At 42.3% G+C, this 14628-nt stretch overlaps 1 protein-coding gene across 2 annotated transcripts; it reads left to right on the top strand.

Annotated features, from left to right (window-relative positions):
• The first annotated feature begins 5961 nt into the window (after positions 1-5961).
• Positions 5962-12369, top strand: LOC120797264 (sodium/hydrogen exchanger 9B2). Of its 2 annotated transcripts, none has more exons than XM_040140788.1 (13): positions 5962-6017; positions 7004-7109; positions 7233-7403; positions 7579-7721; positions 7814-7941; positions 8020-8101; positions 9031-9124; positions 9198-9304; positions 9410-9559; positions 9649-9757; positions 9854-9990; positions 10871-11045; positions 11167-12369. In XM_040140788.1, exons 2-13 carry the CDS (start codon positions 7004-7006, stop codon positions 11250-11252), a joined length of 1488 nt encoding a protein of 495 aa, XP_039996722.1. In that variant the 5' UTR covers positions 5962-6017; the 3' UTR covers positions 11253-12369. The 2 variants fall into 2 exon arrangements, with proteins under 2 accessions (XP_039996722.1, XP_039996721.1); XM_040140787.1 differs by having other exon boundaries at positions 11164-12369.
• Positions 12370-14628: the final 2259 nt, after the last annotated feature.

Here is a 14628-nt window from a genome sequence, read left to right as displayed (position 1 = left end):
TGTGTAGTTTTATCAGTAGCTGGTTTACCTAGCAGGCTCAGCTAATCTTAGCTAAGCTAAGAAGTAGCCGTCAAAACAGTGTTTCAGTTCCACAGCTAACTGCTAATGTTAAGAATGAGTCGGTCCCGACTCTCTCATCTTTTTCTCAACAAGAGTTTGAATTCTCCTTAAATGTTGTTACCATTTTTGCGTTCTCTAAACTTCTGATTTTTTTTCTTCCTCTATCTGGGAAATTTGATAAATTAAAATTAAATTAAGTTCATGCTTTTAAGATAACGTTAGCCCAAGTGCTAAGTGTTGACATTTGAAATCAGAGCCAAACAAACAGTGTACAGCTCCTATTAAACCAGCTGATTTGGTTTGTATCGGTGTTAATGTGGGATTTTATTTCGGGGCACTGGCAGCCGTTCTGCGCTTCTTTCACCAAGTGTCAGAGATCCAGACCCGAACGCTTCTCCCCACTCAGCTGTTCGTCGTTGTGCTTTTTAAATGAAATGAACGAGGCATAAAAGCCTTCACACTCCTGTTGGGTTATAAAGAAATGTTTGTTTTTGTCTGAAGACTGGCAGGTGAAAAAACAGACCTTAACATTAAACAATATATGTTTCTGTTTTCATGGGATGTCACCTCAATGTTGTTTAATGGACAAAATTTGACGTACATCCAAGTATTTGTCCTAAATTTAAAAAGTGCATCAAATACAATTTTGACCTCCTTGGAAAGTATGTAAACGTATGGTATGTTTAGTGCTGTGTTCCATTGGTTCATGCACACTAATTATTAATTAGAAAACATGATATGTGTGACTTCGTAATTTGTGCAGACAAGTGACATTTTTCTGTTGGTACTTGTTTTCTTCATGTAGGTTTGTCAGATTTAAAATAGGTGTGTCTCGATTAAGAGGACAACCCGTTTCTAGCCCAGCGCGTCCTCCAGAACATTCCAAGCGGTCGTCGTCGTCGTTTTGTGGGTTTGGTTTTTTAAGAGTATTTTTCTACAGCTTTTTGTATGTCATGCTTCTTACACAGGGCTGTTGGTGTGTATGTGTGCGGGTGTGAACATGAAGTCACGAGTACAGAGTGTATGTTTGTGATTTGGCTTGTGTGTGCGTTTTTTGATGTCACTTCCTGATTCAGCTGTTACAACTTTCTTATCACAATGATGATGATGATGAAGAAGAGTGTTAGTTTGATTATATGGATTTAAATGCTTTATGAACAGACTGTAGCATCTAATGTTTGTGTAAACAGTGACCATTTGGTTTGTATCACCTTGTATCCCACCAATAAAACTATACACACACTCTGTCCCGTGTGTGTGTGTGTGTGTGTGTGACTCACAGTCTGTATGCAGGCCTGTCATTGTACACTGTCAGTTTTCCACTTCCTCTGGTCCACAAATAAGAACAAACGGTGGAGATATTTAGCTCCACGGCCTGAACGTTTTTATTAGACTGAGCTCAGACTGAAGAGTCATAATGTCGTCCCATGCATTAAACTGTATCTGCCACGTGTGTTGGTCGCTCCCCCTACCAGAGTCCGATGGTGATAGGCGGTTGGCTTCTTAGTAGCAGGACTGTTAACATTTCTTGTAGGAAAAAAGCGACCGCAATGAGACAAAACCAGTTAAGTCAAATTTAGTTTATATTTCCCAGGGTAGAGTGTTCGACATCCTCCCTGAAAAAATGAAGACCACAACGAGATGGTTACATCTGGGGGGGGCCTTTTACTGCCCACGGCTGTAAAATGCAGCTAACTAATTATTGATTCTTTCATATTAGAGTATTTAAAGGTGTTGGCTGGTGTCCATTTATTGCTGCACCTTTGACATTGAGGGAAGGTGTTTGTGCTAAGCTACGCTAAACATGTCCCGGACCTGCAAACAGATGAAACTGACATCCATCGGTTCTCTAAAAGGTCTCAGTACTTCTCCTAGAACAGCTGCTCACTGTAGTTTTTTATCAAATAAAAAGGAGGAATTTGTCGGGGACTATTTTCAGCGGCGGATTAATCCACATCTGGTGCTGTAGAGAGTGTGTGTGGGACAGAGTCTAAATAACCAATGTCCCCCGGAGCAACGGTGTGACTCACTGATGCGTTTTTACATCACAGTGAAAATAGGATATCAGCTCAAGACTTGAGCTTTAAGTTTCTGTTGGAACGTCCCTTTAATGTCAAGCTGTCAATCATGTCAGCGGCCGCGAGGTGTGTTAACGTCAGGTGTTCGAGTGGAACAATGCTGTCAGAGCTGCACATGTACGCACACACTGACACACACCTGCTATTATCGCAGTGATAATAAGACATGTTCGTGTCTGCAGGTGACCATGAACGCAACTCTGCTCTGTGTGTGCGTTACAGCCTGGTAGCGACCTGTGTTCCCATAATGCCAGGCTTTCCCGTGTGTGTGAGACGTCTGTCATTTTGCAGCGCGACAAACACAACAGAGTTTAACCCAACTGTTATTAACACACACACACACTCTGTGTCTCTCGTTGCTGGTTGATGACTAAGCTGCCAGTCGTCTTCTCCTCTTTGTTCCAGTCACACAGCTCTGTATCAACCAAAGGTAAGAGTGTGTATAACACACAGATACTACAGAAAATTCATCTTAATAACCTTGTGTGTGTGTGTGTTGGAAGACAGCTGGGATTGTGAGGATTTGTCATCATTGTCCTTTTGTGAGTGTGTAACGGATTAATTATCAATATTTGATCGCTTTCACGCTAGTTGTTGAACAAAAGTGAATTTCCACTGGACACTTTATTCTCCAATGAATTGTATATTTGCCTGTAGACAAGTTTCAGTACCGTAATTATTAAGAATTTTCTGGAAAAAACTCATTTGCTTCTGATTATGTGTCATATTTGTGTTCAGTTGGTCCGTGTCTTTCTGGCAGGTCAGCTGATCTTTGAATAATTTCCTGGAACAAACTGGAGTATTATAATTACAGGTTTACAGCTTTATAAATGAAGGTCCTCCTTAGTATAGAGTTCAAATGTTGTGTGTGTGTGTCTGGTGCAGATGATGGACGAGGAAGCCACTAAGCGTTACTGTCGGACGAGCGACGATGGACCGAAGCTGGAACAAGCCGAGGTACCGACTGTTCACATCTCGTTAAAGCGTCCAACGTCGTGTTTACCGCCCTCTGGTGGATTATCAGCGGCGTGCAGGACGCGTTGAGGCACACGTGACTTACTGAGCTGCTAAGTTTTAGAAAGTTGTGCTAAGATTGAATTTTGTATTTTTACAAACAACTAATAATTTGCAATAACATTCTTAAAACATATCAGATATGATACATTAGCTAATTTTCTATATATTTATAAAATGCACAACAAGGATTTCATTTCATACGTTGTTTTAATGATCTGATTAAAACGTAGCGTGTATAGGACATTGAGAGTGGAATTATGGGTATCTATATTTAGCTTTGTAACCTGTTTCATTGCTGCGAACAACAGGTGACAAAGTGAAGAGTGGAAAACAGCAAAGTTTGATTCTGTTTTTATGCTACAGAGCAAGAACGTCGGCACCACATCACATTTAGAAAGATATATGCAGAGAAGAGTAACGAGTAAACTGAAATGAAAAGCTATACGCAGTGCAACACCCATATCTTTATACATATTTATGCGCTTTGGTGTCATATTTGTACAAAAAACGGATTTTAACCAACACTGCAGGTTCCTCATATTCCCAACCAAAGTAGGACAGTGAGAGATATGACACTATATTTCAAATATACTGCAGTTAATCGTAATCATGATTAAAGAGGTAAAAACAATAGATCAATATTTAAAATAAGCATGTGTTTATGACTGTGTGTATGCACAGATATATGAAATATAAATGAATTAGCATAAGAGCCTGAAGTATCTCAGAGCACCACACGAACAAAACCCATATTTAAAACACAGCAACCCACAGTGTGGCTCCGCCCACCACCTGACCGACAGGTGCTTCAGTTCAGAGACTAAATGTTTCATTCATTTTCCATGGCTTTGTTGTGCGTGTGTGAAATGAACCGACTGCTCTGATTGGCTGGTTGTGTGCGTCCTCTGATGATAAATGAATCTTAAACTACAGGAAACGTTTAGACGCCTTCACATGTTGTCATGTTGCAGCCTGATGCTGAAATTGTTTAAATGTATTTTCCCACAGTGACAAAGAGAAAACTGAATTTTAGACATTTTTATTAAGAAGGAAAACGGAAATATCACACCGAGACTTGACGTTGGGCTCAGCCGCCTCCCTTTTCTCTTGGTCATCTTTGAGATGTTTCTGCACCTTGACTGGAGTCCACCTGTGCTAAATTCTGAGCGCAGTGTGTCTCTGCAGCTCCTGTACCACACACACACACTGAAGGGGGGGTTGAAGCCGAGTGTAACGTTAGATGAGTGATAAAACGCCGACTCAGTAGACTGACAAACTACAGCGTTTAACCAGTGGTGGAGAGTAACACGGTACTTGATTCTACTGAAAGTTATACTTTAGCTCTTCAGATTAAGATTTTGCAGAAAAAAAACACGTAGGATCATAGAATGTGTTTCCCGGCCTCGTATAAAATCAGTGTGTAGCTGTGTCTCCTCGTCATGTTCTCACACGGTTTTATTCAAACGATCCGATATTTCACTAAAACAGAACTTTGTGTTTCTTCTTCTGTCCTCTCCCGTGGGTTCACCCGACCCCCGGGTTGGGAACCAGTGGACTAAACTAAAAGCAGCTCCACCTGGAGCAGCTCCAGCAGTGAACCGCTGCTGAAGCCTCCGTGACTCAGGATCAATGATCTGATCGAATCAGAGACCAGTCACAGGAGAATGAGATGAGAACTTCTCCTTGTGATACTTTAACTACATGAAGCTGATAAAACTTCTGAACTTTTACTTGTAATGGGAACCAAAAAAGTACGATTTGCCCAGAGGATGGCGCTAAAGTAAAGCTCAATTAAAATGCGGTACCTTGCGTTTGTTGAGTCGAGTGATAATCTGAAGGTTTGGAGCAGTTTCAGCTTTCAGGTGGGACGTCCCGTGTAAACAAAGAAACCGAGCTTCTCTCAGGAACTCCATTCACAAACCAGCCGTTTATGGTCTGGTCCAACTTCCTGAGCAGAGATGGCAGTAAAATGCTGGATTTGTACGTAATACATCTAAAAAGTTGTGAGATGGATCAGGCTACTGAGTAACAAGAAACTTCTTAAAGCCTCAGATTAAGTGGTTGAGCTGCACGTAATCAATAGATAGAAGCAACTGTTGATGACAAGTAGACACTGCTTCATTTTAAAGGATCAGAAGTTAAATAATAATAATAGGATTAGACTTTAGTGACAGAGACACACACACAGCGTTAATCTGTTTAATCATTACTGTGATGAAACAATAAATCTTGTTTATTAAGCGACAGACGGAGGGAAAAAGGAAGAACAAATGGAGAAGTGCAGGAAAAACAAGAGAAGGAATGTGCAAACAAAAGACTGTGTGTGATGTTAAGAGATTTTATCTTTAGAAAAGAACAAATGAGAATTGACACAAGGATCATTTTTCCTATTGATCTGTCCGGAAATGTGACCGATGAGGATCAAAGTCTGAGCTCGCTCAGGACAGGTAACACGGTGTTTTCTCTCAGCAGAACGCAAACGAAGAAGAGAATCTAACGTTCAGTAAATAAATACGTCAGTCCATCTGCCCACACCAGTGCTGGAAAGTAACTAAGTACATTTACTCAAGTACTGCACCACTACATTTATCTGATAAGTTACTGGCTCAGATTTATAAAACATGATGCAGGATCCGAGGACTTCTTCCATCACTGACATGCTGTGGAGGACAAAGAGCAACACTTAATTCACTGTCTATGTCTCTCTCCCTCTCTCTCTTTCATTACTAATTGACACACACACACACACACACACACACGTCTGTGGTAAAGCGAGGGAGTAAAGTTCAGGTCAGTCAGCAGGAGAGAGAGATCACCGTCCTGCCGCAGAGGAAGACAGACGATCTGGACGACACCGCCGAGGTGAGTGGTCAACAACACAAACACACACACACACACACACACACACACACACACACAGAACTCTGGGAAAGGCCGACTATTAATAGAAAGTAGAAGCGTGCTGTTGTTGTGGTGGGTTAAACTCAGGGTCTCTCAGTGAACAGCTGGTTCTGTAATAAACCAGTTTATAATAAACAGCCAATGGCATGCAAAGATCAACAGATTGAAGCCAAAAGTATGTGGACAGCGGAACATTGCAGCCAGAATGTGCTTCCAATCTTCTGGGGTTTTTTTTGTGTAAACCTGTGTGTTTGCAGAGTGTCAGTGTTGCAGCAACATAAGAAATGAGACATTCTGAGTCTTGGTTTAGTCAAAATAACTCTACTGGTGAAAACAGCTTTTATTAATGGATCGTCAGTCCTGAGTTTCTTTGCATTTGTTTACATTTTGGAACATTAACAGCTGCTGGATCAGCTGTGACCAGCTCCTGTTCTCAGCGTAGCCGTGGACGTTCAGACAACTGTCACTGGGTCACTGTGACACTGAAGGAAACTTAGAAACAGGGAGACTCTGAATGAAGTTCTGCAGCTATAGGAAACGTCTTTTTACTGTGATTTATGGACGTTCATCAGAGACAAACACAAACCTTTGACACGAAGTTGGAAGAACACTGTTGTCTATTATTATTATTCTATACGTGAGCATTAAGATTTCCCCTTAATTGGAGCTAAAAGGCCCCAACCAAGAAGAACAGACTGAGACTGAAAGTACACAAAATGGTGTCCTTTTACTTTTGGCCATATAGCATAGCTTTTGAGGTGTCTCTCGACTCAGACAGCGAGAGTTTGCCCAGGTGTTCATATACCTGCCGATTGAGTGATTATGTTGCTGTTACCACGGCGATCTGGACTGATTCGTGACGGACATCAGCCCACCGGTCATGCTTTATGGCAACAGAATCATATCTAAAAACGTATGCATACACACCCGTGTCTCCGTGTGTTTAGATGAAGATGGCAGTGTCGGACTCGTCCTCCTGCTGTTCGTCTTGTATCAGTCTTAAGGACAGATGTCCTCGTCCTCAGGGACTCATCAGCCTGCTCATCACTAAAGGTAACAAACACGTCTCAAATCAAAACGTCTGACTATTTATCTGTAGGAAAGACAGAAGACGACACGTGGTCAGTATCAGTAACGAGTCACCTGCTGTTAATCTGTGTGTGTGTGTGCGCGCAGTGTGTCTGTTCGCTCTGCTGTTCGGAGTCGTCTGGTCCATCACGGGAAGTGAGTGTTTACCTGGAGGGAACCTGTTCGGCATCGTCATCCTCTTCATCTGCTCCGTGCTCGGAGGGAAACTGGTGGGAATGATCCAACTGCCCACGCTGCCCCCCTTCCCTCCACTGCTTGGTACGACCCAACCTGGCATCATCTGATCCCAACTGATCTACTATATTCTTGATCTAGTCTAGACTCATTCATTCACTCTAGTCTTGCTTTTGTTGAATTTAGACCAATCCTAACGCCCTCTCCTGTTTCTCAATTTATTCTGAGCGTGTGTGTGTGTGTGTGTGTATACATGCAGGTATGCTGCTGGCAGGTCTGGTGTTGCGTAACGTTCCCTACGTAACGGAGGCCGTCTTCATCGACACTCACTGGTCTGCAGCTCTGAGGAACATCGCACTGTCAATCATCCTGACCAGAGCTGGGCTGGGCCTCGACCCCTCGGTACGCGCACACACGCAGAGTAGAACATACCGTACACACTTGATGACCGTGCTGATGTATTTACAAATGTTTAAATCTGTGTGTGTGCGCAGGCGTTGCGTCGTCTGAAGGCGGTGTGTGTGCGTGTTGCGATCGGCCCCTGTGTGATGGAGGCCTGCATCATTGCTGTGGTTTCTCACTTCCTGCTGGGTCTGCCCTGGGTCTGGGGCTTCATACTGGGGTAACACACACACACAGTTCTATTTTTATCTATACCTGTAAGATTATGAAAGATTAAACTGTACCTGTGTGTGTGTAGTTTTGTCCTGGCTGCAGTGTCTCCAGCAGTCGTCGTTCCTTCGATGCTGCTCCTGCAGAGAGAAGGATACGGGGTTGAGAAGGTAAATCGTCACCTTCTGCCGTAACTCGACACATTACACTGATCACAGCTGATTCTACAGTCTGCCACTGGGGGGCGCAGGAGGACAGCCAGAAAGATAAGCCACTCAGTCAGTCACCGCTAGAACCCCCTAAACATCCTCTGTGACTTTTAGCAGCTTATAAATGATAGCTACAACCACCCAAAGGACCTCTAGAACCTCTTTACTGACCACAAGCACCAATTGCAGGACCCATAGAACCTCTGCATTGACCAGTAATACCTCCTAGGAGACCAACTAACCAACCCTACTCAGTGACTACAAGAACACCCTTAATATTTACAAGAACTCTAGAGCCTCATCAATGATCACAGGAACCATCTAAAAGGAAGCCTGGGACCTCCTTGATGGACATAGAAACCTCCTAAATGATCCCAAGCCCCTTCTCAATGACCACTAGAACCATGTATAGGAACCATAGAGCATCTGCAAGGATCACTAACAGCTGCTACAAGGCCACCCAATGCTCTTCATTGACAGAAAGAACCTTGTACACTTCCCCTTTAACCTCCTCTATGATCAAAGGAGCCTCTACAAAATGACTCCTAAAACCTCGTCTTTGACTACTTGAATCTTCTAAATGACAACTATGGATCAAAAGGACCTCTAGAACCAACTCAAGCAGCACTAAAACAAACATTCTATAGGACCCCTAATACATCCCAAAGGACCTCTAGAATCTCATCAATGACCGCTAGAACCCCTTAATTGACTCCTATACCATCCCCGAAGAACCCAAGAGCCATCTCTGTTACCAAAAGAACCACCTTAAAGACCTTAAAAATCTCCCAATGACCACTGGATAATCTTTACTTATCATAAGAACCACTAATATGGCAAGAACATATTCTAGTCCTGTAATGATGTATTGTTGTTCTGTTAACATTCAGGGAATCCCCACCCTGCTAATGGCTGCTGGGAGTTTTGATGATATTTTGGCCATAACAGGGTTCTCCACATGCCTGGGAATCGCCTTCTCTAAAGGTCAGGGAATGTTTTCTGTTCTATTTTATTCTGTTCTGCTCTATCTGTTTTATAAACTATGTTTGTCCTGCAGGTTCTACATGGATGAACATACTGAAAGGTCTTCTGGAGGTGGTGGGAGGGATCATAGCCGGACTGATCCTTGGTCTGTTCTTGTGCTGCTTCCCCAGCAAAGACCAGGTTTGACATTGTTTTATACTTAAGTTTTATAAAATCTACACCGAACTTCATTCAAATTTTATGTATTTTTTTTTTAACATACTCTGTTTCTCTGTCTTCCTGCAGGAGGACCTGGTGTTGAGGAGGACTCTTATGTTATTGGGTCTGTCCCTATTTTCGGTCTTCTTCAGTCATGTAATTGGTTTTGCCGGAGCTGGTGGTCTCTCTACGCTTGTGCTGGCCTTCCTGGCTGCCCTGGGCTGGAAGACCGACAAGGTAAAACATATCAGAACCACTCAAATCTGGATCAAGCGTCAGCCTGTCTTTTAACTGTTAAATCCAGATGTGCTTATCTTTATATCCAGGCCCCAGTGGCAGCCATGGTGGGTCTGTCATGGGATTTGTTCCAGCCTCTCCTGTTTGGTCTGATTGGAGCAGAAATCACCATAGCAACCCTCAGCCCCAGCACCGTGGGTAAGAACAATACAAAAAACAATGTTAGACTGAATATACTGTGGAACCACCTTACAACCATTTTGACACACTTTGTTGGTGCCTCTGCGTGTTCAGGTCTGGGTATGGCCTGTATCAGTATTGGTCTGGTGATCCGTCTGCTCGTGACCTTCCTGCTGGTTCATTTCGGAGGATTCAACCTGAAGGAGAAACTCTTCATCGCTGTGGCCTGGCTGCCTAAAGCCACTGTTCAGGTCTGTGTACAGCAGCAGCAGGACCCCTGGAACCTCATCAGTGACCAAATAACCACCAAATGCCCAACAAAACCTCTTCTAGGACTATCCCTAACCACTCAAAAGGACCACTGCAACCTCCTCAATCTTGACTATAACCTACTAACTGATCACTAGACTCACCTGCACTTACTAGAACCTCCTCAGTAAAAACAAAGGTTCACTGGAATCTCATGGGTCAAATTCAGTGATCCCAAGCAGCACTGAATTGACCCACAAGATATCCTCTAGGACCAATGATAACCACGTCAATCATGACAATAACCTACCAAGTAACAACTTAACCTCCAGAAGGACCACTAAAACCTCCTCACTGACCTCCTTAATGAATACTAAAATCTTTTAGATGATGCTAAAAACCATCCAAATGACCTTCAGAACCTCAATAACAACTAAAACCTCTTCACTGACTATTAGAACCAGCTGAATGCCACATAAAACCTCCTCTGTAACTACCCAAACTTTTTAATAATGACTACAACCACCCATGATCACGATTAGAACCTCCTCAATTACCAAAGGGTCCTTAGGGAGGGTTCTGGACATTCTAATGCTCGCTTGTCCACAACTAACTCCTCAGTGATTACATGGGTACCACCTTAAGAAGTTCCTCATTGAACATTGAACCTCCAAAATGGCCATTGGAATCTCGCCAGTGACTATAACCACCCAAAGGATCTCAGGAACCTTCTCCCTGACCCCTTGAACCTCCTATGTAACAGAGTGACTATGTGAACCTCCTGAAAGACCTAGGGGAACTAGGGGTCGTGCTTATGCTAAGTAGAAATGTGTGGACTGTAAAAGTGCCTTTCTAATGTGTCTTTATTTGTTTGTGTGTCAGGCTGCTATCGGCTCGAAGGCATTGGACATGGCAAGGGAGGCTGGGGATGACCCTTCCATAAAGTTTGGATTGGATGTGCTAACCTTAGCCGTGTTAGCCATCCTGACCACAGCTCCCATTGGAGCGCTGGGTATCGGATTGGCAGGACCGCGCCTCCTGGCCCGGCAGGTCAAAGGTCAGTTGTTTATCCTTTCACAATTTGACCCTCGATTCAATAAGAAGTCATGTTTGGTTCTCCACGACATGAATAGATGGTAATGTTAGTGACTTTTTTTTTAAAATCTAAAACACAGCAGAAGGAACAGAGGGCGAAACCGTGAGTCCAAGCAGCAACGGGATTGGTCGAGAAAAAGACAATGCAACCCTTGAGAGCAAGCTATGAGGCCTCTGATTGGACAAACTTAAAAAAAGCTTTATATAGATGATGAACTGTATGTAGCCGCAAACGACTTTTATATATATATATGTATTTACTGTATGTTTCTTTTATGCTTTGACATGCTAATGCTAGCTTTTGTTAGCTACTGTCACTAACCAAGTGTTCAGCTATTGATGTGTTACCTCTACTGTATATGACAGAATGATTAATAGCAAAAGAAGAGAAATCACTACCTGTTTCATTTGATTTTACAACTAAAAACTCACATCCAACATTTCTAACAGATGCAAACTTATAAACACTTTGAGATACTATGAAAGCTACAAGATAGTAAAATTGTGACGCGTATAGTATATATAAAAAGGTAAAAATGACGACTTTATTATGCCAAAGTCATGTAAAAGTAAATCCCACTTTATCCGATTTATGATGTTAAAGTCAAAATTTAAACTGTAATTATGAAATGCTATAAGGTTTTGACTCACTATCTCATAATATTGTCATTATTTTTCTTTCATAAAGAAAGAAATACCAGATCACATTAAAAGTATGAAGTCAATGCTTCATGTGTTCATTGCACTGAGGTGGTACGAAACTGTTTTAATGAGCTGGCGAGCTGAATAGGCAGGTTTTTCCATGTTAGATTGAAGACGCTCAACAATTCAACATGGTTGTATGATTGCAGTTTGTCATGTTAGGACTAAATTACTGCACAATGTGAACAGAACAGTATCTAACGACTGAAGTTTAATCACCTTTAACGACAGACTTTGACTAATTCCTTGTTTCAGACACCTCAGTGTGATTTAGCTCCAAGTTGCAGTTTTTGGACGTTTGTGAATTGAGGATAATCCTGGGGTCTTTGGCGGGTGACTGGCTATAGCTAGCTACAGACGGGTGTGCTTGTCAAGCTGTTCTGAGATCAGTTATGACATTGATGAATTAATTTTCTCATGTGTGCAGTAGCAAGTAAATGAGCAAATCACGCTGATTTATCATCATATCATAGAAGTGATGCCTGCAGCCCCCCAGACAGTGGTAGTGAGCTGGCTAACAAGCTGGTAATATTTCCAACACTTCCAACATATTTTGTCATGAACTGATTTCTAAATGTTCTATCGTGTGTTACAGTGAAAGCTCAATAAATGCTTATTGTCAAAATCACAGTGTGACCTCTTCATTTAAGACATCGCACCATTTTACTTTAATTTATTCATTCATTTGTTGGGACAACACCCTGTGATAAACGTCATCCACTGAGGGTTGGCACGTCATCTGAATTCGTTAAGCACACTAACTAGTCTCTTACCAAACCATTTATGTTTCTTTGCTCTTTTTTTTTTTTTTTTTAATTAGCGAACAGTCAGGTTGCAGCTTCTCGTTTTTAGCCTAAATGACAAACGTCTCCAGGGGCCATTAGGTCTGAGTTTCTAACTTTGAGACTCACACACCTGGTGACAAATCTAGCGACGTTTTGAGCAAACCTCAATTAACCAACCTCTCTTCAACCTACACAATCTGCTGATATTTAGATTCCTCTGCCACTGGCTCCTACACAACAAGACAGCAGAATATTACATCCCCATAAAGGGGGAGGGGGTAGTCACTTAGTACTGATGAGTAGGGTGATCAAACATTTATACATGCCACAATTACTGTCTAATTTTTTTACTGTAATGAGCCTTTCTTCAAATGTTAATGCACAGTTTGCTGCAGGGGTTGAGTTACTTCTTTTCACTTCAAAAATCAATAAAATATGTAATTCACGGGGGGGGGGTGTCAAACATTTGTATATGACATAGCAACCGAACATTACACTAATGTTACGATGCAAAAAACCACCATATGTACGAGGAGATGCACGAGACATTCAGTTACTTTATGCAGAAAAGTTCTGATACCATACGATCCCCCAGACTCATAGATTTTGGTCTTTACCTTTGCTCCACTAAAAACACATGGGGCAGATCCACCTTCACAGCACTGTGCAGTAAACAAGAACAGCAAATGAGAGCTGCTGTGTGTCTTTGAAAAAGGTAAGTCAACCTTGCGCAGGAGTTGAATAGTTACGATAGAAAACAATACAATATACAATTCTGCCTCTGCTTTCATCGCCAAAACAGGTGTTTCCTGTTTCTCTGCTACTAATTTCACCAGTTTTCTTCTTTGCACCTCACACCACAGTGTAGCTATTTTCAAGGAACCACAGAAAACCAACTAAAAAAATAAAGAAACTACAACAGAGGTCTGGTATCAGTAAACCAAACACGACAGTAGTGAGGAACCCCGACACCTGACGCTAAATCTAACCTAAGTTTTGGCATGTTCACCTGTGACTAATCCGCTTTTTAAATAACTGACTCCAAAAAATCAAAAGCTAGATAGCTTTAAATAAACAATAGCCTCAAACATTAGGAAACCCTGTCAAAATGAATCAGATACAACCTATTTAGTTTCTATACAAACAAATAAAAACAAATTCAAAAAGGTCACGTGTGTTCAGATCTAAAACACACTACAGGACGGATCGTGGCCTGGGTGTGATGTTGCTGACAGTAGCTTAACACGTCACCTAACTAGCTCCCAGCCGTCTACACGCCTGGTTGAAGTTATGGGCTCCCCTGAATTTAGAATATCTGAAGAAATAAATTCAAAATACTTAATAAAATATCCAAGTTGCTGAACAACGAAAAGAGACTCATATAGTGACGTAAGAAACAGCGACATCAAAAGTCCACTTGACACAATTATTGGCACCATTCTGATGAATTTAAATTAGGTTCTTAAACAAAAACAAATACAACTCACCTGTGTTTAGTGTTCAGTGCTCATTGTGTGACACCCGACCTGAGTCGGCTCAACCTGGGCCGACTGGACCAGACCTCTCGGACTCGTTGCACTTCACACTTGTTGTACACGATGAGAATTACTGAGGCGACCGCTCGGGAGCTTCAGCAGACGTCACTCCTGCTGCCTGCCTGAATTTTTATTTAAATACTTATTATCTTCAGGTTGTCTCTTACTTCTGCTGCTGTCATAATACAGCCTAGATACGCTTATTGGCTCTAAAAGTAATACACACGTAGCATCAACGCAATTATCACAGCTAAGTTAACCTATAAAAACCCTAGCTTCTTACTAATCAGCTTTATGCAGCCTACAGCTCCATATTTTTGGAGGATAATGAAACGTAGTGCTTCACTTTCACTCCATATCGTGTCAGCGTGCGCTGAACTCTGTGGCTTGAAAGGTCCAGACCCGGGTAGACCGGGGCAACAGCTCATTCAAACGTCCTGGCGCTGGTCGAGGAGAGCGAGGAACGGCAGCAGTCGAGTCGGCTGGTCTGCAGCGATGACTGGCGACGTGTCAGTCACCACCT

The sequence above is a fragment of the Xiphias gladius genome, chromosome 12 (genome assembly GCF_016859285.1).
Source record: "Xiphias gladius isolate SHS-SW01 ecotype Sanya breed wild chromosome 12, ASM1685928v1, whole genome shotgun sequence".
In the NCBI taxonomy this organism is placed as follows: domain Eukaryota; kingdom Metazoa; phylum Chordata; class Actinopteri; order Istiophoriformes; family Xiphiidae; genus Xiphias; species Xiphias gladius.
Note: the sequence above shows the minus strand (reverse complement) of the source record. Positions and strands in the feature narration are given on the sequence as shown.

Excerpts from the sequence above, each read along its gene's own strand:
- LOC120797264 (XM_040140787.1), top strand. The coding sequence starts at position 7,004 with ATGAAGATGGCAGTGTCGGACTCGTCCTCCTGCTGTTCGTCTTGTATC. Across the intron at positions 7,942-8,019 it reads GTCTGGGGCTTCATACTGGG|TTTTGTCCTGGCTGCAGTGT; the intron begins GTAACACACACA and ends GTGTGTGTGTAG. Across the intron at positions 11,046-11,163 it reads CCTGGCCCGGCAGGTCAAAG|CAGAAGGAACAGAGGGCGAA; the intron begins GTCAGTTGTTTA and ends TCTAAAACACAG.